At 34.2% G+C, this 27,276-nt stretch overlaps 1 protein-coding gene across 1 annotated transcript in view; it reads left to right on the top strand.

Annotated features, from left to right (window-relative positions):
- The window catches only part of OSBPL8 (oxysterol binding protein like 8), a 165,505-nt gene extending 138,280 nt beyond the window's left edge, over positions 1–27,225 (top strand). The window contains exons 13-22 of the mRNA XM_019653200.1: positions 354–450; positions 5,347–5,445; positions 7,770–7,867; positions 9,563–9,652; positions 10,924–11,060; positions 12,709–12,894; positions 13,226–13,313; positions 18,316–18,421; positions 20,589–20,691; positions 22,446–27,225. Coding sequence (XP_019508745.1) covers positions 354–450; positions 5,347–5,445; positions 7,770–7,867; positions 9,563–9,652; positions 10,924–11,060; positions 12,709–12,894; positions 13,226–13,313; positions 18,316–18,421; positions 20,589–20,691; positions 22,446–22,578 — 1,137 coding nt within the window. The 3' untranslated portion in view covers positions 22,579–27,225. The remainder of the gene's footprint in view (positions 1–353; positions 451–5,346; positions 5,446–7,769; positions 7,868–9,562; positions 9,653–10,923; positions 11,061–12,708; positions 12,895–13,225; positions 13,314–18,315; positions 18,422–20,588; positions 20,692–22,445) is intronic.
- The last annotated feature ends 51 nt before the right edge of the window (positions 27,226–27,276 follow it).

Below are 27,276 nucleotides of genomic sequence, written 5' to 3'. Positions count from 1 at the left end.
GGGGGGGACGGGCGGAGGGAGAAAGAAAGAAAGAGGTGTGTGGGGGGAGGAGGGGAGAGGAGGGAGAAATAGATGCTGCATTATATGAGTAACCTAATTTCAGAAGTGACATCGTCTCACTTCCACATAAACCAATTTTAGTACAATATAACAGGAGCCCACCTAAATGGTGTGAATACCAGAAGGTGAGTTTCCTGAGGAGACATCTTGGAAGCTGATTACCACAATCATCAATATCTGATTTTACTACTTAACCATATGTTTTTCTTATTCATTAATAGGTATACTTTTAAGAAGTGAACTTTTAATAATAGCACAATAATTATATTCTATACTTTTCTTCTGTTCAATAGGTGTCTCATCATCCACCAATATCTGCCTTTTATGTGAGTAACCGAAAGGATGGCTTTTGCATTAGTGGTAGTATCCTGGCTAAGTCCAAGTTCTATGGTGAGTTTCCCCTTGTCTCAGTCAGCTCCCTTTTCTGGGAGGTAGTATTTTCTAGTGAGCTTTTATTTAGACAGTGTTTATGCTGTTTTCAGAAAGGAATTTATATGTCATTTTAAGTATCATTTTTACTTGGATAATAGCCTTTTATAGTGTTTTTTCTTTACCCAATTACAAATAACATACAATAAAAGGTTTTGTTAAGTACAAGGGGAAATGGAGAAATATGGTTACAGTAGGAAACTTAACGTAAAAACTGTGACAATCCAAACAAATAGCCAGAGTTACACATTAATACAGTATACTTTTAAGAAGTGGAAATATACACTAGTAGAAAACATATAACCTTAAGTGCTTTTATTTGGGTTTTCAAATTAAATTTTAAATGGAGAAAAATCAAAATAAATTTCAACTGAAGAATTTTAAACTTGAGAGAAAAAATAATTATGGTAAAATAGGAAAAATGAAATACATCAACAGAAATTGAAGGTTTGGTTACCTGAGAGGGCGAAGAACCATAGATAAGTCTGTGACAGGGAAATCTGATAGTTTTTGATCCAGGAACATGGTGTATGCCTTTATTTTTTTTCAAGATGTCTTTTATTTCCCTTAATGTTAGTTTTGTTTGGGTTTTATATTTATTTTTGTATTTTTTTGGCCTAGTTTCATGTTTTGTTTGTTCCAGAGTGTGATTGTTTTCTTCTGAAGGTTACATATATTTATGTTACTCCCTCCCTACTACACTTTCCATCTTTCCAAACTCTGACTATAGTGTAAGTGGCTTAAGATCATGGAGAACACTATCAACCACCTTACCCTAGTTGATATTTCTAGAACTTTACAGTGGACAATTACAGAATGCACATTATTTTCAGATACATGTATGGTGTTTTCACTGGTATCAAGCATGTGTTTGACCATGAAACAACTCTCCATAAATTTCAAAAGACTGAAAATTATAGAGTATGTTGTTCTGCAACCTCAATGAAATAGAATTAAAAATAAACAATAAGATATCAAGATAAATTCCAAATATTTGGAAATTAAACATCACACTTCTATAATTCATAGGCCAAAGTAGAAATCACAAGAGAAATTAGAAAATATTTTAAACTAAATGATAATGAAAATATAATATATCAAAATTTGTGGCATGCAACAAAAGCAGTGCTTGGAGGAAATTTATGATTTTAAATTAGAAAAGGAGAAAGATCTAAATCTGTGATCTGACTTTATACCTTATGAAATTAGGAAAAGAACTAAATACATTCAAAGGAAATAGAAGAAAGGAAATAATGAAGAGCAGACATCAGTGTAGCAAGTGGACAAACAATACAGAAAATCAAAGAATCCAAGAGTTAATTCTAGATGAAGAAAATACACATCTGGAATAAGTATCATTACTGATCCTAAAGACCCTGAAAGGATGATAAGGAAATATTATGGATTATTTTATGCCAATAAATTTGACAGCTTAAATTGTAATGGGCAAATCCCTTAAAAAACACAAATTGCTGAAACTGACCCAAGAAGAAATACAAAAATTTAATAGCCTTAAATCAGTGAAAGAAATTGAATTAGTAATTAAAATTTTTCCTTCAAAGATATACTCCAGGCCCAGATGTCTTGATATCTTCTAAACATTTAAGGAAGAAATAATACCAATTTTATACAACTTCATACAGAAAGTAGAAAAGGAGGATATGCTTCTCAACTTATTTTATAAGGCCAGCATTACCCTAATCCCAAAAACCAGACATTACAAGAAAACAGCAAATCAATCTCTCTTGAATAAACATGTAAAAATCTTTAACAAATTAGTAACAAATCAATATAGATAAAGGGTAACAGATATAAAAGGATATATTAAAAGTGGAAGTATCGTGATCAGTATATTAAAAGGATAATATATCATGATCAAGTAGGGTTTATCTCAGGAATATAAGATTGGTGTATCATCTGAAAATCAACCAATGTAATTTATATTAATAGAATAAAGGAAAACTATATCATTTTAAGAGATACAGGAAAAGGATTTTACAAAATTCAACACCCATTCACAACAAAAGCTGTTGACAAATTAGGACTAGATTAAAGGTATTTATGAAAAAATATATAGCGAACTTCATACTTCTAAGGTGGAAGTTGAATAAGTTTTACCTAAAATCAGGAGCAAGGCAAGAATGTTCACTCTCACTACTTCTGCATATTTTTAAGTTGTGTTAGAGGTTCTAGCCAGTGCAGTAACCAAGTTAAAAAGCATACAGATTAGCAAGAAGTTACCGTATTGCCGGCGTATAAGACGACTGGGCGTATAAGACGACCCCCTAACATTTCCACTCAAAATACAGAGTTTGTTATATACTCGCCGTATAAGACTACCCCCTCTTCTGCACACCTTCCACACACCAAATAAAAGGTAAAACAATATCAGATTTGATTTGGCCCACTGAAGTGCAAACAAGCGTATTGTATTTCGTGTCACCACATAACCGTTTTGGCGATGTTGAGCCACCATGTCTGCTACATGTTTTTCGAGTTCTGGCCAGTGTGGGGTGCCTCTTCTTAATGCACACTTACCCCTTGGCATACTCTTTAATGCTTTCTCATTTGATTTCCAGTCCCGAACCATCTTTTCTGTTACTCCATATTGTCTTGCAGCAGCACAATTATTATTTTCCTTAGCAAAGTTTATAACTTTCCGTTTAAAATTTGCATCATACTTCTTTCTTTTGGCTGGTGCCATGATAGGGATGATAGGGGTTTGACTGGTCGACATTTTCTATGCTGTACTGTACAATGGTGCAGTATTGTGGTTGGCTGTTGGCTGTATACAAAGCCTGATTTGATTGGTCCCTGCTCCCTGTTTGCCCGCCCTGTCACTATAGCAGTCTGGTCCACCCTTGCATCAGCATCTCCCTGGGACCTCACTAGTGCGCAAGTGCGAGCTCTTCAACATTCTAACAGCCACCATGATAGCGCAAAATCGCGAATCTTCAATGCATATGTAAAGAAATATACGGTAACCCGAATTTACCACACTCGCAAAATCGCACACAGCCGAGCATACACCCAGCAGCGCTGCTGATGCCTGAACGGTATGTGGAATGAAGTGGGCGGGCATCGGGAGGCCACTATGGCACGGGGCAAGCACTATGGGCAGTCTATCTGAAGTGTACCTGGCGTATAAGACGACCCCCCACTTGGAGGCATATTTTTCAGGGCCAAAAAATTGTCTTATACGCCGGCAAATACGGTAAACCATATACATAACTAATTTATAGAAAATCTTTTTTAAAATAGACCAAAAAACTACTAGAACTAATAAGTAAGTTTAGTAAGGTTGCCAGATACAAGGTCAAAATACAAACTTTTATTTCTATATTTTAGAAATGAACACTTGCAGAATGAAATTTTTAAAATAACCTTGATTATAATAGTGTCTGAAAAATAAAACATTTAGCAATAAATTTAACGATGATATGTGAGACCTGTACATTGAAAACTATAAAACATTGTTGAGGAAAATTAAAGAAGACAAACAGAAAAATACACTATGTTCATATAGTAGATATCTTAATATTGTTAAAATAGTCTGAAATGTTGATACAACAGCATGGATTAATCTAAAAAATATTTTGCTAAGTGAAAGAAGTCAAGCACAATAAACTACATATTTTATGATGCCATCTATACAAAACTCTAGAATAGGTAAAACTACAGTGATTGAAACCAGACTAGTGGTTTTCTGGGACTGAAGGAGAGCATTGACTTCCAAGGAGTGAAGGAAAACTTTTGGGGATGATGGGAAATTCTGCATCTTGATTGTGATGGTGGTAGTTTCTTGACGGCATACAATTGCCAAGACTATCAAAAATGCACACTTAAAATAGGTCACTTATTATATGTAAATTTTACTTCAATAAAACTGGTCATGGGTAAATGAAAAGTACTCATGGGAGAAAAACTAGAAAAAAATACCATGAAGGGCCTGCCGAGTGGCGCAATGGTTGAGAACTGGCTTGGGACGCCAGAGGGCCCCGGTTCGGATCCCACCTATGAGGGCCAGTGACACTGTCCTCACAGCTAAGATGCTGAACAACAGCTCGACCTGGAGCTGGGCTGCCGTGAGTCGCAGGCGACGGCGTAGGCTGCAGCCCCTGCTGCAGTGGGTTGCCATGGGCTACCGTGTGTAGCCAGCAGCCAACGTGAGCGGGCAGCATCCGCAGTGAGCGGCCGTCCAGAATCCGGCAACTGATCTGCCTCACCCGGGAAGAGCGCAATGATGGTGCCAACTTGGGCCAGTGAAGCAACGTCCTCCACAGCTAGATTGAAGAACAAAACAACAGCAACTTGTCTGTTCCCCTTCCTCCAATTCCCCAGCACTGTTCCCATCCCCCCAATTCCCCAATAAAAAACTTTAAAAAAAAAAAACCATGAAATTTTATCATTGCATGGGTTATAGGTTATGCATATTTTTATTTGTCTAAAGTATCTACAGTATTATAGTTATACGTACCTAAAGCTTGGGACTTAACTGAGTAAAGCGATTGATGGTGGATAAGAAATAATGTTTTTATTCAAAAATAGGCAAATTAAGCTATACAGTGAAACTGTCAGTGTTTTGTTGCATTTTCTACATGTTTAAGATTTTTCTTAAGAGCCTCATATAAAATAACATAATAATGTAACTATACTTTTAAAAGTACTCATTTTATAAGGATGGGAATATGGATCAAATATGTTTTGGATATAAAATAATAAATATATGTTTGCGCACATTAAGATTGAGACATTTTTAAGACATTCCGCTGTAGATGTCTGGTAGGTGTCCTATATACCTTCTTTGTTTTGAATTGGTTGAATTAGTTTTGTAAAATTTAATAAACTTTATTTTAGGGAACTCATTATCTGCAATATTAGATGGAGAAGCACGGTTGACTTTCTTGAATAGAGGTGAAGATTATGTAATGACAATGCCATATGCTCATTGTAAAGGTAAATAGTTTCCATACTTGAGTTAGATATTCCTTAAACCTTTTTAAATAAATGGATATGTGGCTGTAATTTGTTATGTTTTGAGAATGATAGGAGTCAGTCTTTTTGATTGACAGTGCGCTTGGTTTACAGATACTTAGATTATTGCTATCATCTGCTGAATATTTCTGGGGTGAATTGAGCAACAATGGACCTTTTGTGACACACACTTTAGTTGTAAGAGGCTGATTATAATAATGGAATTTTATTTGCCTTAAGGGCAAGTTTTAAAATTTGATGAAACTGTGTATTATTTCAGAATCCTTAAAAGTGATTTTGATTTTCTTGTACCACCACCCTTTTAAAATTTTTAATTTACTGCTTTTCATTGTACCAAGTTCTTTAAAAGTTTTTTCATCCTCATTTGGCAAATTCTTAAAAGTTAATGTATTATGGGGTTTTTTTCCTATTACTTAGGATGTAGGTAAAGTTATTAAGTAATAACTATCATTTACAACAGTCCAGGCCCCCCAACTATTCTGTATGCTTTACATTTATAAACCCAGTCATGCCAGCAGCCCTGTAAAGTAGGTAATAGTACCCCTCTTTTATGGACTTGGAAAAAGAGGCATGAAGAGGTTAATTTGCCTGATATTGCACAGCTAGGATGTGGCAGGGTCAAGATCTCTGCGATCTGCACTACTGTGCTATAGGGCATCAGCTTAAACACTCAGCTTGGTCATTATCTGTACCTTTCTTCCAAACCATTTCTTAAAAGTAACTTTTTTTTGGTAGTCGTTCTCTATTTTAGGAACTGATTCATGAAAAAAGAAATTATTTAGTATGAGCTTATTTCACAGATGAGAAAACTGTGGTGCAGTTAAGAATCTTATCCAAGGCTAAACCAGCTAGTCAGTAAGAATGCTGAGACTAAACTCCAGGCTTGCTGACTCCTATTTACTGCACCAGGAGCCTACACAGTACTGAGTGTGAGAGGGGCTAACTTGTGGCCTAAGGCTAGATAATTCTTAGAGCTTCCCACGTGGTTCTTGAAATAGGCATGAAATTAAATATTCGAAATTAGGAATTGAATTGATAAGAAATACATTTTAAAATTTAATATCACTTGAAATAAATAAAATGATATTTCATGCAGATACCCAATACCATATCCAGCTAACAACAGTGGAAAATTTTTCATAGCATTGTCTTCATTGTGTGGAAAAAAAGTAGCAATTATAACCCCTTGTAAATGAGCATAGGAAATGATTATTTTGTACTGTGTGTATTTTCTAAGATATGTTCCCCAAATCACTAGTCTCACAAGCTGTTTTACAGAGTAAGAGTTCCGTAGCCACTTAAGTATGAGAAAAATTGCATAGTTGTTCCCCTCTTGGAAATTAACATTGTGTATTTGCATATTAAGGCTGCCTTAACAGCTTATTCCAAGAACAGATACACAGAATTTTTGTTTAACTTTGTTAGACTCAGAATTTCCCCAGCTTTTAGCTACAGAACCTATTTTGATGTATTTTTGTTTGATTCTTGTTATTTGCAGTAATTATGTTCTATAAATTCACCACAAACACTGAATTAATTAATATTGAACCATTGCTCCTAGGGTACACTTCTGTGAGTCTCTTGTCTCATTTTTGTCAACCAATCAATATATAACCTTGGTTTTAGTTAAAGACACCTCATTTAATATATATGAGTAATGTTGATTCATTAACATTGAACTAATAGCCAACAGTACTATATGCTCACATCAGAACCAAGCTCTAACACACATATTTTGTCCATAAGGTACATCACAGCCTTCTGTGCTTAGGAACACTACGCAGCATTTCAGCACTACATTTGGGGACATTTTAAACAGTAAAATCACCAACAAAAAGCCCAAAAATGTGGCACTAACTATATTGCAAAAAAGACACCTGTTTACCATCTGAGAGCTAAAACAAGAAAGCAGAATGTCACCTTGTTCATCTTCAGCTTGGAATATGCACATTGGACAACTCAAACTTTTTGCCACTCTGTCCATGTCCGTGAATGGCTGCAAAAGTGCAGTGGGTATTGATTTGAGGATTACTAATATATTTTAGTGAATAAGTGAATTTGCAAATATGGAATCTGCAAATAATGTAGATCAACTGTTCTCTATTTAAATCCTACAGAACCACTTTATGTGTTTCATTATAGATCGTTATTGAGTGGGACAGAATACCTTTTCCTTGCTAGTTTCTCCTAGAACAAATTTAGTTGAAAGCTGCTTGTTATTAGCTATTGTCTCTCTCTCTCTCTCTCTCTCTTCAGCCTTTTATCAAAGTTGTTTTTTTCTTTAGGAATTCTTTATGGCACAATGACACTGGAGCTTGGTGGAACAGTCAATATTACATGTCAAAAAACTGGATACAGTGCAATACTTGAATTCAAACTAAAGGTTAGTGGAAAATAATAGGAGGTGTCACCTAATAGGAGTTATCACCTAACAAAGAGTACAGTTTGGTTTCTAATTAAAGGCGAAATACAAGAACACAGAATTCATGTAAGGGCAGCGTTGGAAGATACAAATCAACCCAAAGCCATCATTTTCTTTAGTTTTTAATTTTAATTAATAAAATGATTAATATGATATAGGAGATGAGATTTTAAAAGTGAATGGATAGAAATTTTTCAGTAAATTAAAGCATTGCTTTAGAAAATACCAAAAAGTATGAATCAGCTTGAGCTATAGCTGTGTGCACTCTGACAGAGTTGTGTTAGTTGCTGTTTCTGCCTAACAATTTACTCTCAAACTCACAAGCTTAAAAACAACCATGTTCAGATCCTTAGGGGCTCTGTGGGTTGGGAATTTGGACAGGGCATATTGGAGATGACTTATCCCTGATCCGTAATGTCTGGGGCCTCAGTTAGGAAGACTTGCAGGCTATGAGTGACTTACAGTTGGGGGTGGAATTATCTGAAGGCTCATCAGTTACATGTCTCATGCCTGGCTGTGATGACTGAAAGACGAGGACTGCTGATCTGAACACCTGTGTACATGGACTTTCCATGTAGTTTGACCTCCTCACAGCATGGCGGCTTACTTGGCAGCTCAAGGTTCTAGTGCAAGTGTCCTTGTGAGCAAGGTGAACGCTGCATCACCGTCCATGACCTAGCCTCAAAAATCAAATTATATCACTTCCACCATCCTCTGTTAGTTGAAGAGTTATAAACCCACCCAAATTCAAAGGGGAAGGCATATAGACCCTACTTCTTAGAGCGGGAGGATGGCAGTGTCTCTGGGGGAAAGCATGTGGGCTAGAGGGGGAAGGGTAAGTATGCTTAAGACCATCTTGGGAAAATACTGTGTGGCTTAGAGTGAAAGGGAAATGTAAGACTTTTCAGTGTTCAGATAAAAATACTTCTATGAACTATTTAATATTTATTAATAGCTCCTATGTTGATAACAAGCTCATCAGTAAGATTTCTCTAATAAAAAGGATCCTTTTTAAGTATTATTAGATACAGTATCCTTTGTTTGATTTTTTTTTCATCTTAGCAAATTTTTGTTTGCATGGTAATAATGGCATATGAAAATCATGACTAAAGAGATCTTCTAAGTAATTTATGATACCTTTAAGGATTAGATTAGAGCATCAGAATTACTGAGGAGAAACAGTAAGGCAACATAGTAACTCAAAGTGTATTTCTTCTAATTTTATATTTTGGAGGGATTTTTGGTTGAGTATTGTTTTACTGTTTTATTTTTAAGGAAAACGTGTTATTTCTTTCAATAGATGAGTTAAGTCCCTTAAGTTTACTGAGTTGTTATTGCTTCATATATTGCAACAGTGACAGAGTCCAGTCTTGAGTCAGAGCACAGAACTTGAGTCAGTTATATCAGTGTGATCTTTCTCAGTATGTTTATTTGGACTTCACATAGAGTGTTTTTCAGCCTCCTTTTTCCATAGCTAAAAATTCACATTTCTTTTTATTGAACATTTTCACTAAAATTTGAGTCGGTGTTTCACCATTTGTGCCTTCAACAGCACTGTAACTATACAGTCACTTTTTCTGTTGTTTTTTTGGTCTACATTGTATGTAACTATAAATTAAAAGCAAAATGTTTCTTTAACATTTTCTCTTTTAAAAGCCATTTCTAGGTAGCAGTGACTGTGTTAATCAAATATCAGGGAAACTTAAATTGGGAAAAGAAGTCCTAGCTACTTTAGAAGGCCATTGGGTAAGTATTTTGCATTTTTGTTTAACAAAAGAATTTTATTCTGTAGGAAAAAATTAATCACATTTTATAAGCTAACTTAATTCCATTGATAAAAGCATCACCATTTAACATAAGCTTCAGCTTAAATATTTTGGTGTTGGTCTGTTATCAGTAATATTTAGTTTTATGTGATATTTTACCTTTCCAAAACTTTAAATCAACAAAACCAGCTAACATTTATATATGACTTACTATATACTGCATTGTTTAAAAATGTTCCTTATATTAACTCATTTAATATTTGACATAATAACCCTATGAGGTAAGTACTGTGATTGTCCCCATTTTACAGAGGAGGACAGTGAGGCATGGAGAATTTAAATAATATGCTCAAAGTAAGTGGTGGAGTAAGAGTTCCAGCCCTGGTACTCTGGCTCCAGAGCTGTGCTTTTATGAACAGCAGTATACTGTCTCTCACCTAGAAGGAAGGGCCATTTCCAGTTAGAGTTATATTTTCTTTTGAGGAACATGGAAAGTATATAGTGGTAAATGAGAGAAATGGCTTTTACTTACCTCTCTACTGACCTAAATTCATACTTGTGTAATTTTGTTAAGCTTAAATGAATAAAAAGGATCATATCATGCTACTGCCTAGATGCACTCTTACTTTAAACACTGACTGTATACTACTTTCTGCATTATAATAAGCAGAAAATGATGAGAAATAGAAGAAAATGAAACGAAACACCCTAGAAACTTAACTAAGAGGCCACACACACTTTGTAATTTTTAGAATTTAGTTCTATCTGAATATCGTTTATAAAAAAGATACAAGTTTTTTTAATGGAATTTCTGAGATTATGCTCAAATTTTTAATGCTAAGAAAGGCTCTTTTCAGGTTTTTCTACATAGATTGTGTGAGTAGTCACCTGCATCTCATTATGGCTGCAGCAAACACTATGGTCCACTCTGGCAGTTCAGAGATGGTTATTGAGGCTTTGCACGTAATTGTTTGAAATTTGCTTATTAAAATAAAACTTGTGAAATCTCACAATCTTCAAATTTTAAAATGACTAGTATTATCTATTTAATTTTAATGTTTAAAATGACAAAAGATTTGGGGCTTTTAGAAAAGTGCTATTTATATTTGTTTTAAAATGTGTTTAACTGTGGGATTAAGTAAGCATTGAAGAAAGTATTATATTACAATGCTATATAATCCTCTTTTAAATAAAGATAATTTTTAAATAAAGATAATTCTCTACATTAATTTTTAATTTCTTTAAATACAGGATAGTGAAGTTTTTATTAATGACAAAAAGACTGATAATTCAGAGGTGTTTTGGAATCCAACACCAGACATTAAGCAATGGAGATTAATAAGGCACACCGTAAAATTTGAAGAACAGGGAGACTTTGAATCAGAGAAGTAAGTCTACCATTTTTCAGCTAATTTCATGGTGATGAAGAGTGTTTTTTCTTTAGTCTCTCAATAGTGTGGGTACTTTTCTCTGTCTTCAGTCATATTTTAATTCAGCAAAATAGTTTAAAATTTGTGGGATGTGACAGGATTCTGTTCTAGTTTATGTGAATGTCAAATCAATATATTAATAATACAAATCATACTGCTTTTCTGCAGTTCAAAACTGAAACTTCTCATTTTTTTTCTTTCTTGTCTGCTCCAGGGCCTATTAAGATAAAAAAGAACTTTTAGTATGTTTTTATACAATTATGGGACTAATTAATGATTCTTGGTTTTTTTATCTGGTAACTTTTCAAACCTGGGTGAATCATGTAGAACTCTCAGTGAAGGAGGTAGTACAAAATCTACTTTTGTTTCGTTTTCTAAAATACAAGAATAACGCAAAAAAAAAAAAATGCCCCTGGGTATGCAGGCTCTACAGGACTTACATTAGTTTGGTAATTAATTAAGGCCATAGTTTCTATCCTTCATTAGATCTTATTAGATCTGTAACACTTTTGAACCAAAAATATTGTATACACATTGCCCAATTTTATTATTCCTATATTTCTTTGTGTTAGGAGAAGTGGGGAGGGCATCTAAGTACCTAGTAAAAGACACTATTCTAGATACTTTATACACATTATGCAGTTTAGTCCTCACTGCATGTTCCCACATACATTATCGTTCCATCTAATGGGACTCAAGTCTGTATGTACTTGCCTTCTACACTCAAATTCAGGTTGTCAAAGTTGGAAGAATATATATGCCCCAGTTCTAAAAATTCTGTTTCAGCTGTAATCACATGATGCTGTTCATCCAGAGTGAAGCTTTGCCAAGGCATACAATTTTTGCGGTGTGGATATAATTTAACATATTTTAAAAATGAGTTGTAGACAGGATAAGTAACTTTAAATTCCCCAGCCAAGAAGTTGCAGATCTAGGATTCAACCCAGGTTTAATTCCAAAGTCTTTGTTCTTTCAGTCCCAATATGTTGTCTTCTTAGATGGGTGGACTATAGGTATTATAGTTTTATTTATCTGATAAAAAATTAAACTTTAGTAGGGAAAAAGATTATACCTCAGTAGTCTTTTCTGTTATATCAGTGGCTCTCAACACTGGCTGAACATTAAAATCATCTGGGAAACATTTTTAAAAACCAATGCTTGGGTCTACCAGAGATTCTGATTTTAACAGTTCCCTGGTAATTCCTGCATTCAAGGTTGGGAAGCATGGAATTACACTATTGCATCTTTGAGGCCAGTGGATTTAAACAGTATGTACAAAAATGATCTAGGGAGCTTTTTAAAAATGTAGATTCTTGAACCTTCATTAAATTCCTATCATTTTGTATCAGCCCAGTCATTGCCATGTGTTTAAGAACCCATGTAATAAACTTCTCTTGCCAAGAAAAAAATTAGTCCCCGCTGTGTCACTCTACTCAAGGCACCACTTATTATATCTTAACTCATTTCTAAATATCTGAGCACAAGCTTTGTCAAAGCCAATAACCCAACCCACATGGGCATCATGTTCTCTTAAGGGGATTCAAACCTATTCAATGTAGATTTAATTTTTTGTTGTTTTTTAAATACTGTTTTGCACATGTATTAGACTCTGGCAGCGGGTAACTCGAGCCATAAATGCCAAAGACCAAACAGAAGCTACACAAGAGAAGTGTGTTTTAGAAGAAGCTCAAAGACAAGCTGCCAGAGATCGGAAAACAAAAAATGAAGAGTGGACTTGCAACTTATTTGAACTTGATCTACTCACAGGAGAATGGCATTACAAGTTTGCAGAGTAAGTAGTTAGAGTATATTACAAACACTACAGGAGCATAGCTTGTTGCCTTCATTTCTAGAATTTTTATTGTTGGAGTAGTTTTTTATTAAGTCATAGATATATAAATTAGTGTGAGATTTTAAATTTGAAGTTCCATTCATTATTAATTTGACTCCATGATAATAGCCTATAAAATAAGTTGAGAATCCAAAGATTAGATATAACAAGTCTTAATCTTACAACTGGGTTTATAATTACTAATGAAAATCTAATCTAATCTAAACTTTGAGAAAATTTTTGAGTGATTTGTTTAGTCATTAAGCAAATGGTGTTTTTTTCACTTATGTAGTACTCGACCTTGGGACCCACTTAATGATATGATACAGTTTGAGAAAGATGGTGTTATCCAGACCAAAGTGAAACATCGCACTCCAATGGTACGTAATAAAAAAGTAACTAGATCTGCTAGGCATATAAATGTTTTAAATCCTTACTAGTATCTTTGGCTACCAACATTTAAAATTTGGTTTCAAAGTTTAAAATTTTAGGTGGCAAAATGGCAGAGTAAACAGCCCCAACCTCTTGTTCCCCCAAAAGAAAGATAAAAAAGCAAGCAGACTGCCAGAACCAAATTTTCCAGAAATCTAGAAAACAGTTAGAGGTTTGTAGCAATTAAGTGAACATAGAATCAACAAAGAGAGAACTTCAAAGCGGTAGGAAAGCTTTATGACATTTTTATTGCCCTTGCACCAACCCCTCCCTAATGCAGTGACATTGAAGGATTCCCAGATACACAGCCTCAGCCATGGTTCCAAAGGGAGCAGAGCAGAACTCACAAATTGTTTTGTACATTAGTTGTAACCTGTCTGGGGGCTACTTGAGAATTTATGCAGGGTCCATATCTCTGTTTCAAATCTAACTCAGAGCTCAGCTAGATAGCCTACAGTCAATGCTTGGAAGTACTATAAGCCAAACTAACAAACTGCAGATACCTGGGGCAAAAGATTACCATTGACACATACTAGACAGAAACAAAAGCTGGGGAGAGAGTCTTTGGCATACTAGGGCATAGAAAAGCTCCATGTGTAAAGGGAAATTTTGAAAGCCATATAAATGTCCAAGGCAAGATGTTTTTGCTCAGAAAAGAAAACCCTAAGCTTTCACCTCAGGCTAATATCTGGGCTCTTTGCAAGCCTGGCTAAGTGTTGAAGGAGTGTCCCTGCCTACAGCCAGTCTACTAAGACTGGGAGAGTATTTTTGTTTGTTTGTTTTTGTTTTTGCCTTTTTTGTCTGTTTGTTTAGCTATTGGTGTTCAAGGAAATCTCTATCAAAATACTAACTGAACAGCTAAGGAACAGAAACCTCAGTGACCATGCACAACAAGGAATACAGTTTTTGCAAAAATAGATTGGGAAATTCACTGAACAAATTCAGCAATCCAGAAAACAGCAAACCCTGGGGAAGGTGGAGAATATTATTTCCAGAGTTACCACATTATAATATTCAGATGTTTAGTTTTCAACAAAGAATTACAAGACATACAAACAAACAGGCAAGTATGACCCATTAAAATGAATAAAATAAATTGACAGAAACCATCCCTGATGAACTATAGAGACCAGACTTATCAAACAAAGCCTTCAAAACGACTGTCTTAAATATGCTCAGAATTAAAGATAACAGGGACAGAGAACTAACAGAAATCAAGAAAAGATGTATAAATCAAATCAGAATATCAATAAAGACAAATTATACAAAGGGATCAAACAAATTCTGGAGCTTAAAAATACAGTGACTAAAATGAAATTTTCACTGGTGATATTCAACAGATTTGGGCAGGCAGAAGACAGAATCAGCAAATTTAGATATAGGACAATTGAAATTATTCAGTCTGAGAAACAGAAAGAGAAGAATGAAGGAAAGTGAACAGAGCCTAGAGACCTATGAGGCACCATCAGATGGATCATCATATGCGTTAAGGGAGTCGCAGAAATAGAAGAGGAAGAGAAAGAAGCAAAAGAATATTTGAAGAAAGAAGTCCTCCAAATTTCCAAATTTGATGAAAGATGTATATCAACAAACCCAAGAAGTTCAACAAATTCCAAATAGGATAAATTCAGAGACCCATACTGAAACATTATATGCAAACTATCAAGAGACAAAGAGAATCTTGAAAGCAGTAAGAGAGAAGCAACTTGTCACATATGAGGGACCCTCAATAGGCATAACAGCAAATTTTCCATCAGAAACCATGGAGGCCGGAAGGTGTGAAGTGACATATTTAAAATGTTGGAAGAAAAAACTTGTCAACCAAAAATTCTATACCTGGCAAAACTGCCCTTCAAAAATTGGGGAGAAATTGAGACATTTCCAGATAAATAAAAATTGAGGGAGTTCATTGCCACTAGACCTGTCCTATAAGAAATGCTAAAGGGAGTCATAAAAGCCCAATGTTATTGTAGTTTTAATTTATAACTCCACTTTTTGTCTCCTATGGTATTTAAAAGATGAATGAATAATAATTACAAGTCTATTATTGGGCATACAGTATATAAAGGTGTAATTTATGACAAGAACCTAAAGAGAGGGAGGGTGGAGCTGTATAGGATTAAAGTTTTTGTGTTTTTATTGAAGTTAGGTTGTTATCAGTTCAAGCTAGATTGTTATAAATTTAAATGTAAATGTCATCTCCATGTAACCACAAAGAAAATACCTAAAATGTATATACAAAACAAAATGAGAAGGGAATTGACGTTTTACTACCCAAAAAATGAGCTAAATACAAAAGGAGTAATGGAGGAAATAAGGAACAAAAACAAGTATACGACATACAGAAAAGAGTAAAATGGCAGAAGTAAGTCCTTTCTAGTCAGTAATTACATTAAATGTAAATGGCTTAAACTCACTGATCAAAAGGCAGATTGGGGCCGACTGAGTGGCGCATTGTTGAAGAGTTGGCTTGGGATGCCAGCTCTGAGCAGCAGGGCCCTGGTTCAGATCCCACATAGGGGCCAGTGACACTGCCCTCTACAGCTAAGATGCTGAACAACAGCTCAACCTGGAGCTGGGCTGCCATGAGTCACCAGCGACGGCGTAGACTTCAGTGGGCTCCCATAAGCTATCATGAGCGGCTGGAAGCCGGCGTGAGCTGCCAAGAGCCACCGTGAGCGGCCGTCCAATGACCAGTGACCAATCTGTCTCATCCGGGAAGAATGCAATGATAATACCAACATGGACCAGTGAAGTGACATCCTCCACAACTAGACTGAAGAACGAAAAGGACAGCAACTTATCTGTTGCCCTTCCCCGATTCCCCAACGCTGTTCCCCTCCCCCAATGCCCCAATAAAATGTTTTAAAAAGAAAAAGCAGATTGGCAAAATAGATTAAGATAAACAAGATCCAACTATATGCTATCTACAAGAGACTTACTTTAGATCCAAAGGCACAAATAGAATAAAATGAAAGGATGGAACAAGTTATTCCATACAAATAGTAACCAAAGAGCTGGGATGACTCTAATATTAGACAAAATAGACTTTAAGTCAAAAACTGTTATAAAAGACAAGGATATCATATATTGATAAAAGAATCAATTTATCAAGAATATGTAACAATTACATATATATAAATCAGTGAACCTCAATATATGATTCAAACATTGACAGAATAAAGAGAGAAACAGACCATTCTATACCAAGATACTTAAGTATACCACTGTCAATAATGAATAGAACATCTAGATAGAAGGTGATTATTCACAATAGCCAAAAGGTAAAAACAATTCAGGTATCCATCAACAGATGAATAAACAAAATGTGGTATATACGTACAATAGAATATTATTCAGCCATAAAAAGAATGAAGTTCTGCTACATGCTGCAACATGGATACACTCTGAAAATATTATGCTAAGTGAAATAAGTGAAACACAAACGAACAAATAGTATATGATTTACTCATAGTATAAAATATACGTAAATTAATAGAAAGATTAAAGACTAGGAAGGAGAGAATGTGAAGTTGTTGAATTGTTACAGAGTCTCGCTTTGGGATGATGAAAATGTTTTGGAAATAGAAGAGATAGTTGCAGAATATTGTGAAGGTATTTAATACTACTGAATTATACACTTAAAAATTAAAATAACAAAACTTATTTTATACACACATAAATATGTTATCACAATTAAGAAATTTTAAAAAATTTAAATTTTGTTTCTTTTTGTAACATCAGTAGCATGATAGAGATACACAGGGCATCTGTATTTTCTTCTACGGTACAGTTCACTGATCATAATAAACCTTTGTATATCAAGAGTTGGATTGCTGACTCCCTTTGCCATTTTAAATAGCTTCTCACCAGTCTTCATCAAGCTCCAATTTGAGCCTTCTCTAAGAGTGTGGATTTGGATTCTAAATGTTATAAAATTTTAAATCGCCATGACTTAAAGTAGGAAGGCACAGTGTAGGCTGATACAGAACCTGCCTTATTTTCTTCTATAATGCAATTATAGAAATTTTAATTTTAAGCACATGAATAATATCCTACAACATTATTTCAAGCAGTAGGTAATTGGGGATAATAAACAGGTAAGAACAGAGTTAAAGGTGTATGACCACTGGTTCCCTGTTTCTCTAAGTATGTAAATTACCTTGCCCTGCTGATTCTAGTTTCTTCTCTTGCATTGGAATTTTTAAATTTAAGATTTTATTTCCAAAATTGCATATCAAACCATCAACTAGAACTAAAGTCTAAAGCTTATTGCTCTTGGGAAAATTTAGTCCTAATTTATGGTTTCATATACTTTTGAATCTTGTGCATGCACTCAAATACCTTCTGTAAGTTTAAACCATGCTGTGCAAAATAATATTGTTTTCATTTATTATAAGATGCATTCTACATTATCCAGATATTAGAAAAAGTAAATAATTTAAATACTTTTATTGGAAACCCAACATCATTCAGTGGTAATGTTTCTAATGTTGGGAACAAGATAAGTATAATTAAAAACAACACTATTATTTAACATTGAACTAGAGGTACTAACAGATGGAGTTAGAACAGTGTGGCGGGGGTGAGGTCTGTATTCATATTTGTGCATAAATATATCTCATGAAGGATATACAAACATAGCAGTAAGTATCTTTTTAGTGTAGGGGAGACTGGATAGATAGGAATCAGAAGTGAGAGGAAAACTCTTCATTGTATATTTTTTATGCTTTTTGACATTTGTGCCAAATTATTTCCTATTAAAATTAAATAAAATAATATGATTGTATAAGTGTATCACATCTTATTTGTTTCAGTTAGACTATTTCATCTTTGTTTGTATCTCTAAGTATTGTGCCCATGAACAAATAGTTTTGACAGTTCTACAACATTGGTCTTTAATTACAAAATTCAGTGCAAATTCACATAATGGCATGATTTATTTTTCAGGTTAGCGTCCCAAAAATGAAACATAAGCCAACCAGGCAACAGAAGAAAGTGGCAAAAGGCTATTCCTCCCCAGAACCTGATATCCAGGACTCATCTGGAAGTGAAGGTAAAAATATTTATTGCAGATTAATTCACTTTAGGAATCTAAATTTTTAAAAGGATATTACTGTGCTATGTTTGATATAACAAAATGGGTTTTTTTGGTTTTCTTTAAAGATTTTATTGGATTGGGGGCGGGGAACAGCATTGGGGAGTCAGGGAAGGGGAACAGACAGACAAATTGCTGTTTTGTTCTTTAGTCTAGCTGTGGAGGACGTCGCTTCACTGGCCCATGTTGGTATTATCATTGTGCTTTTCCTGGGTGAGGCAGTCGGTCGCTGGTCATTGGTTGGCCACTCGTGGCCGCTTTTGGCAGCTCTCGCCAGCTGCCGGCTGCTCACGCTGGCTGCCAGCTACTCATGTAGCTCACGGCAGCCCACTGTAGCCCCTCTGCACCCTACGCCATCGCCGGCAACTCACAGCAGCCCAACTCCAGGTCGAGCTGTTGTTCATCATCTTAGCTGTAGAGGGCGCAGCATCATTGGCCCTTAATGTGGGATCCGAATCGCAGCCCTGCTGCTCAGAGCTCACGCTCCCAAGCTAACTGTTAACCAACTGAGCCACTTGGCCGGCCCACAAAATGGTTTTCATATTAACTTAAGAAGATATGTAAGAGTTTTGGTGGGGATAAGGTTAGTATGCAAAAAAAACCCTATTTCACATTATAGATAATTTTCAAGACCAGGCCACAGGTAAGGGTACAGGGGATAAAAAAGGGGGAAACATTAGCTTGTGAAAAATTGTTGATAGCTTCCTAGATTCAATTCATTTTTTTTTTTATTCAATGCAGGGAGCATTTTTTTGAGCTTTGAGCTCAGTTCCACACTTCAAAAAAGTTTTTCATTCTCAGAATCAATTATTGAGGTGTTTAGAAGTCACAGACAAGTGAAAATATAACTATATCAACATAATGGACTAAATTAACTAGTGTCCCATTCTTGTTTAAGTCAAATGATGTGTAAACTGTGTTGAACTACATATCGATATAATCAAAAAAAGGTTAAGGTACTGTCTGAGACACTATGAGAAATTAAATTATTTTAATGCCATAGTCTTTAAGCTCACACTGAACTGGGGAGCTCATTTTTACAGAAATAACCCTAGAAGTGAATAAATGGTAAATGTCAGGAAATTATTAGATGAAAATGGTAAAATGGTAAAGAGTCGAAAGGAAAGGCAGTTGAATTCAATTTAAGGGAATGTTTTTCAAGGAGCCCTGGTGAGTTGTAATGGACTACAGCAGTCTAGGCTTGAGAGACCAGGTAGTGCACAGGCTACTGGAATAGAAGAGCAAGAGAATGAATACAGGTTTAAAAGCAGGGGTTGCGTGACACCAGTGTACTAAAAAGGAGAATTACACGGTTGTATCTGTTTGACAGATAAGGAAACTGAGATTAATCTGCCCAAGGCCACATATATATGTTGTACATGCAGATATATTGGCTCCTTAATTCACTCTCTTATCCCTGCGCTACTGTATTACCTATAATGTATCAGCTGACATTTATGGAGCACTTAATGTGTGCCAAACTGGATGTTAAACACACCTTATTACAACCGTATGAAGTTTGGGTGTTATTGTCCCTATTTTACAAATGACAAAGCTGAGATCTGGAGAGAGAAGTTAATATCTGAACAAAAACGGAAAGGAAGGAACAGATGTGAAAGGGGAATTTGAAAAAAAATAACAGTTTTCTGGTTAACAATAAAAATTTCTAGAAAAGGTATCAAATCCAACTGAAAAGATTTAAAGTTTGGGTGTCTAGGAGAATAAAGATAATATTAACAATTAATAAAAAACTGAAAAAGGGGGCTAAAAAAGCTGACTTCTTCAAATGTAGACAAATGGACAAGAGACAGAAGAGAGTGATACCTTCTCCAAATTAATATATGTATTTTTAATGAACTATTTTTGTCTAATTTGTTAAAAAATAAAACTGATACCATCCAAAGTTAACTAATTCGTGGTTACTTTAAATATACCTATAGTGTTCTAGTTATGAAATGATGAAAACTTCAGAAATGCAGAGTATTAGTATTACTATGTTAATTTCTAAGCCATAAAATAATGCCTAGGAAAATTTTTATTACATGAGAATCATTAAGCTGAAGATTGTTTATAATTAAATATGTTCACTGTTTTCACCAAGTTCATTCTAAATGTCGTTTTTTAGCTCAATCAGTAAAACCAAGCACAAGAAGAAAGAAAGGGATAGAACTGGGAGACATTCAGAATTCCATCGAATCTATAAAACAAACACAGGAAGAAATTAAAAGGTAATATATACTGAAAGTGACTATTCATTTTAGTCCAGAGGAGTAGTTACGTAGGAAATCATATGCAAACTTTACATTTTTATATCATGTCTAAGCTAAAGTAGAACCTTGACTTTTGTCACCTGATGACTGAAACATGAAATTCTTTCAGCACTAAATTATTGGGGGAGAAGGGGAGGTGGTTTTTTCTCACCTGAGAGGGTAGAATTGGAATGTCTTTATCTTATTGCAGTAGCATACTAGGAATGTAGCTGGGTTGGATGTGGAAGTGAAGTGGCTTCTGAGAAAGTCAACAAAGGCCTCTGCAGTCCCCTTGGTATATGGTTAATATTTAATTGCAAGGCACCAGTTGTTGAAATTTTGAAATACTTTCCTAACAGTGGGTAAGTAGCCACTACCCTGAGACCTTCGAGTGCTCCACTTGCAGCCCCAGACCTTTCCCCACACACACCTCCCCATGATCCAGCAACTAAAATAAAGGTCATGAACACCTACGAAGGTTCCTTGGAGGGAAAAGGGTCCTTATCCTGTCCGTTGCTAAGGCTAGCATGAATTCAGATTGGTTGCCTCTCACTGCTATATCAGATGTTAAATTTTTAAATATTAGCCAGCTTGCTTTTGTTTATTCAGCACTTAGTGTTAGATGTTCTGGAGAGTTTTTTTAAAGATATTTTCTTTGTTCATGGCAATCTTATGATTCATATTGAGTTGTTCTTTCCATCTACAGGCTCACCTGCTATTCCCTTCACCTGTCCCCTGCACTAGTCCTATGAAACTCCTCACGTCTCCACAATAGTCTGCACTCTCATCTTTGGATCTTTGCCCATTGCCCTTCCTCCAACCCTGCCCATCAGGAAAATCTCTCTTCACCCCTCAGAGTATAATGCAAATGCCACCCTTTTTGTAATATTTCTCATCATTCACCCTGCCCTGAAGCATCAGTGGTCCCTCCACTCTGCTCGTTCAGCTCCCTCTACTTATTCCTTTCGAGTGCTGACTACACTACAGAGTTGTTACTGTGTGTCTGTTTACCCAACCATTGGCCCATGAGCTCTAGAGCAGCGAGTGTGTCTTCTGCATCTCGGTATCATTAGCCCTTATACAAAGTGCTCATTTCCTAATTTCATTATATTTATGAATTAATGAGCCTACTTGTTAGTTTTGCCTCTTTTTCTTTATACTGCTAAGACACTTTAATAGAAGTCAGAAAAAGAAAAGGTCTTCACTAATCAGCTGTTCTAAGCCAAAAGCATTTAGGGTGAATGAGGATAATTTAAGCTCATTTCAAGACTAAATTAACATTTTTATTAGCATATGAAATGCCTATAGAGCATTCAAGTTAGGAATGTCATGAAATCTTGTATTATTTTTTTCCTGGGTAATTTAGGATTTTTCTCTAATTCTACCTCTATCTCCCTAATATAAAGATAAAAGAATCTTAATGGGACAACTAAGAAGCAAAAATTTTGTTTTAAAACCACTGTGATAACAGAGGTGATATATTTCTACATTATCAAACTTTAATAACGATGTTTGAGCATCACTAATATATGTGGTACAATGTGTAATGTAGATTTAGATAGGACGTGATAATAGCTCCACATAGCATAATCCTGTCAAGATAGCAGTAATTGATTGAACTAGCTACTTTTGTTAATGTAATTAAGTGCTCTGTGACTATATGTCAAATTATGGGTTCTGTGCTAACATTTTTGACAAATAATTTTAAAATTTATTGTTGCTTATTTTTGTAGAAATATTATGGCTCTTCGAAATCATTTAGTTTCAAGCACACCTGCCACGGATTATTTTCTGCAACAAAAAGACTACTTCATCATTTTCCTCCTGATCTTGCTTCAAGTCATAATAAACTTCATGTTTAAATAGAAGTTCTTTACAGTTGCATCAGTGAACTGGAATGATCAGATTTGGCCTGGGACCAAAGTTCAAGTTGGTTTGGTCTTTATTAAAACATGATAATATTTCAGAAACAAAACCTTAGATTTAAATGTAGAGGTGTTGACCTTTCATACCTGTTATCCTTAACCTGAAACAAGAGCTATTCTATTTGGTTATTAAAGTGAACTATGTGTTAAGTGCCAGAACATTTCTAGCTTTTGTGAAAATGTGTCTACATGTGAGTATAGTAAATCCACATGTACACACAGTTGTGTCTTAGGTATACCTGACAGTAGTCTTTGTATTCTATAGTATGTTCTGAGGTACAGCACTAACATTCATAACAAAAATGCTATCAATATTATACATACATGTAATCTGTTTTCATAAAACAGGCACAAAACTTAATAAGGAATTACAAAATGGGAAATGATGGAATAATAGACATATCATAAATAGTTCAATACACTGTACTGTTAAAAAAAAAAAAGATCATTTCCAAAGCACCCAGCTCAATTGTCTTCTCAGAAACAGCTAGACAAAGTGTGGTTAAAATTGATATATTGAGAGATATAAGGTGGCAAAATACTTTTTTAAAAGTTTACACAAGATTTTTTAACGCCTAGAATTTAATATTTGTAGATACAGGTACAAATGCACGTATGTGTATATCAACATAAAAAATGGTATGCAGCTACTTGGATCCATTGATTATATCTTTCTTATCATACCTATATAATACCACCTTAAGCACTTGCTTAAAAAAATGTGATCAAAATTAGCCGTTGTCTTTTTTTTCTTATTTTTGTTTTTTAATTCAGTTGGTCCAATAACAGGCCAAGTTCTAGAGATGCTAATAGGGCATATGAAATGCTGATAACTTATGTTTTTTTCATTATGAAAAACTTATTTTAGCTTTCATTTAGACCCTAGTGTGTTCAGTGAATAAGTAGAATAGAAGAAATTATAACTGATATTTTACTTCAAAAGCCAAATACGAAAAAGGCGATAAGAAAAGACGCTTTGTGTGTTGGCATTTATGTGTACATTAAAATTGGTTTCTTTAAAATGTGCAATAAGTTGAGCATCTAAGAAGAGCATCAGGCTTTGAAGTTTAATTTTTTATTATCCTCCTTGGTTCTTAGTAACTTCATTCTATGGCAAAAAAACACAATTCTTCAAGATTTCCTTTTGTTCAGGCTCAGGCAAACTTTTTCCTCATTTTTTTTAAATTTAATATTTTTAATTTATGTTTTTACATAAGTATTTATAGTCCTCAAAAGCAATTTTTGCAAATGTAAGTTAAGGTTAGGAACATGTTATTCTAAGATATATCTTAGAATCCTTGAAAGTATAGTTTTAAAATGGTTATTAATGAAAATGAAGGTCAAAATAATTGCTCTGGCTACATTTGCCTTTGACTAAAAAGAGACTATTAGACACTAGTAAAATAGTAATCAGCTGTTTAATGCCATGATAAATATAAAATTAAAGAATGGTTGCTAAATTATGAAAATTCAAAATGATAAAAAGAGTCTGCTTTTTTCTTGCCTAACCAATGTAGTTATCTTAAGTATCCTTCGGTTTTATGAAGAGCCAGTTCCCATATATTTTTGGCAAAACAGTGCTATATTCCATATGTACATGTGAAAAAATTTTTTTAATTGATTAAAATGTAAGTAAGATGTACCTATACCCAGTATAAGTATAGGTATAATATGACTACACTGGAACAAGTGGAGATTTTTCGTTTGTATTTCATACTTGTCAATACAATTTTTGTACTCACTTTCTGTTTCCAGTGTTATGCTCAACTGCCTATTCACGGATATATATTTTGTAAATATTGTACAATTTGATCTTTTTATGGTTGAAATTAGTATTTATATTATATATAACTTGATTGGCTGATCACAAAAGTCATTTTATCATTAAACCCTGAAAACTTAAAATTTTTTGTTGGTAACCCCACTTTGGAGTTTTAGTCTTATCCACTTGTGGGTTATTTTCATTTGCTCTAAATAGTGTTTTATTTGTATGAGTACCTTCTAAGGCTACAAAGGTAGTTGTTTTCTTTATTTTTTTTTAAATTTTATTTTTAGAGCAGATATTATGGGATCTTATTACCCAAGGTATCAAAACCTATTTCATGAGAAAGAGCAGGGTTACTCCTCACTGTTTCTTATACACTAAAAGCATTTATCTAATCTAGTAATCTTATTATGCTTTTAGTTGTGTGAGCTCCTTTCAGCAAACTGAACACAAAACTCAGGAACTGGTGGATTAGTTTTAGATTACTGCTTATATCAGGCATACTATGTAAATCCTTTAAAGCTCACAGTTAACTTTGTTTGTATTTAGCCATGTATGTAATTGACTTTGAATGATCTCTACCAGAGATTAATCTTCCTTCACACATGGATTCATAAAAATTGTGATTTACAGTTTCCAGCTGTCTGAGAACGTCATAATGGTTTCTAGGATTTAACCTAGAACCTTATGACCAGTTTTTTTTTTTTATTCGATCAAAAATTTATTTTTTTCTCATGAAAATTTAGATAAGAGTTATTAAAATGTGCATTTCTGTTTTAGTTGTTAAATGTGCTATGCCTTCAGTTGTTCACCATTGAGATGTAGCTGACCCAGGAAAAGACAATAAATAGGGCATGTAAAATAAGTAAGTTTCAGCAATAGATATTTTACTTGTATTTCATGTCAGTACTTTTTTGTACCACTTATAAAGGTACAGTGTAATCTTTGTCACCATTCCACTGAAAAAGTTGGCCTTGTTAAATACAGCCCTCATCTAGTATTCACGCTTTTGTGCCTTTAAGAAAATACTTTTTGTCATTTTGTGTTACAGAACTATTATATGATTCAAAGCGTTTGTAGACTTGTCATAAAAGGGTCATTTCTCTGTGTCACCTTATTTCTTTTTATATAGTTAACTATATTTAAATTGTTAATGCTGTACTTTTACAAGGGTTTGTCTGTTTACCTATTTCAAATATATTCTTTACCCTCACACATCATTGAAGTAGATTGTCAGATGATTCTGAGTATTGTAAACAGTGCCTTTTAATGGAATTCACTGTTTTGGGTGTCAACTTGTGCCATATACACACAAAATTCTGTGAAAGGCAGTTTTAACTTTTTAAAGAATATCTTAGTCAAATATTTAAGAAAACAAATGTATAAAATTCCATATTTTCCCATGTTTAGCATTTCTAGTGAGCAATATTTTGTTTTGACATAAGTGACGATGGCATTATTGATGAGCCATACATGACGCTGCAGATTATTTTGAATTATGTTAAATGTACAGAAACAAAATTAAAATTAGCATTTATACCAAATTTTCTAATTTGAACCAATGAGGGGCACCCCACACAAATCATTAACTTTACATTTCAGCTTCTATCTTATTTGACTATATGGAAAAAGAGATTCTTTAAAATGTATAATCTGCCACTATTATGTAATTTAGTTTCATTTTGTTTACCTATAGTGTGGGTTTAGTATATTTACTTTTTGTTACTCTTAACATAATGTTTGTTTTGTTACAGTTTTTAATTGAAGATGGACTGTTATAATTGTATAGGACCAGTGTCTCCTTAATATGATTAACATATTTAGAAGAGCCACAAGAAACCCATGACAAAATGAATGTGAATATACCTTCTAAAATATTTAGAATTTTTTTCTTTCTGCATTTATCATGTAAAATTATTTTAGTATTACAATATTGAAATTTATTTAAACAAAAATGCCACGAAATATTTGAACTGATGAGCCACAGAACTTCAGTTGAAAATTTTTCCACTTTTTTAGCATGCCTAAATATACATCTAAGATAAATAACCTGATTGATGGCCATTTATAAGTTCAAATAATACCACTGGTCAGTTTTGTGTAATAGAATAAAAGTATGTTATCTGCAGTGTAAGTACAGCACACTGTCAGATTCTTTTCCTTAAGGTGCATCATAATGTACAGATAGTCCTAGGCTACTGTTTTGTAATGTATTACATTTCTAATCTATTATTCCTAACCTATTATAAATGTTTGCAGACAAAAGAATTGAGTTTTTCTAAAGATCTGTAAAATTATGCTAACTTCTACAAGTAGGCATTCTAAATAAAAATTTTAAAAAGAACAAATTGTGACCAAATGACTTTGAATATAACATATGGTGACTAAATTACTTAGTCCTAATTTTTAAATTAAAATAAATTTTGTGTGGGAGTAGTTGTGAAGGGTGGTGCAGGACTTGGAAGGGATTTAACAGAATCCCTAATATATGCTTTACTTGGTGCTTTATATTTATTCTTCTTGAGTACTCTTAATAACCATAGATATGTGGAAGTTAGCCCAATTTTATAGATAAAGAATCTGAGGCTCAGAGAAGTTAAATGATTCCAAAAGCTGCATAGTAAGAGTGATAGCCCAAGTTTGAATCTATGTCTGACTTCAATGTCCATTCCCTTTCCACTGTACACTTAAATAGAACTCTGATCCCAGCACTTCACTTTTAAATGTTTGTAATCCGCTGCTCGAATCTATATTGAGTAATGTAATCTTTTTGTGGTGGGTAGAACCAGAAAAAAATAAATAAAAACCTTATTATTAAACAAGCATATACACAAAATCCATATGAAAAAGTTTTTTTCCCCTCAAATAACCATT

This window comes from Hipposideros armiger, unplaced genomic scaffold, assembly GCF_001890085.2.
Source record: "Hipposideros armiger isolate ML-2016 unplaced genomic scaffold, ASM189008v1 scaffold_199, whole genome shotgun sequence".
Classification (NCBI taxonomy): domain Eukaryota; kingdom Metazoa; phylum Chordata; class Mammalia; order Chiroptera; family Hipposideridae; genus Hipposideros; species Hipposideros armiger.
The sequence above is the reverse complement of the archived record's forward strand: the minus strand, read 5'-3'. Positions and strand labels throughout refer to the sequence as shown.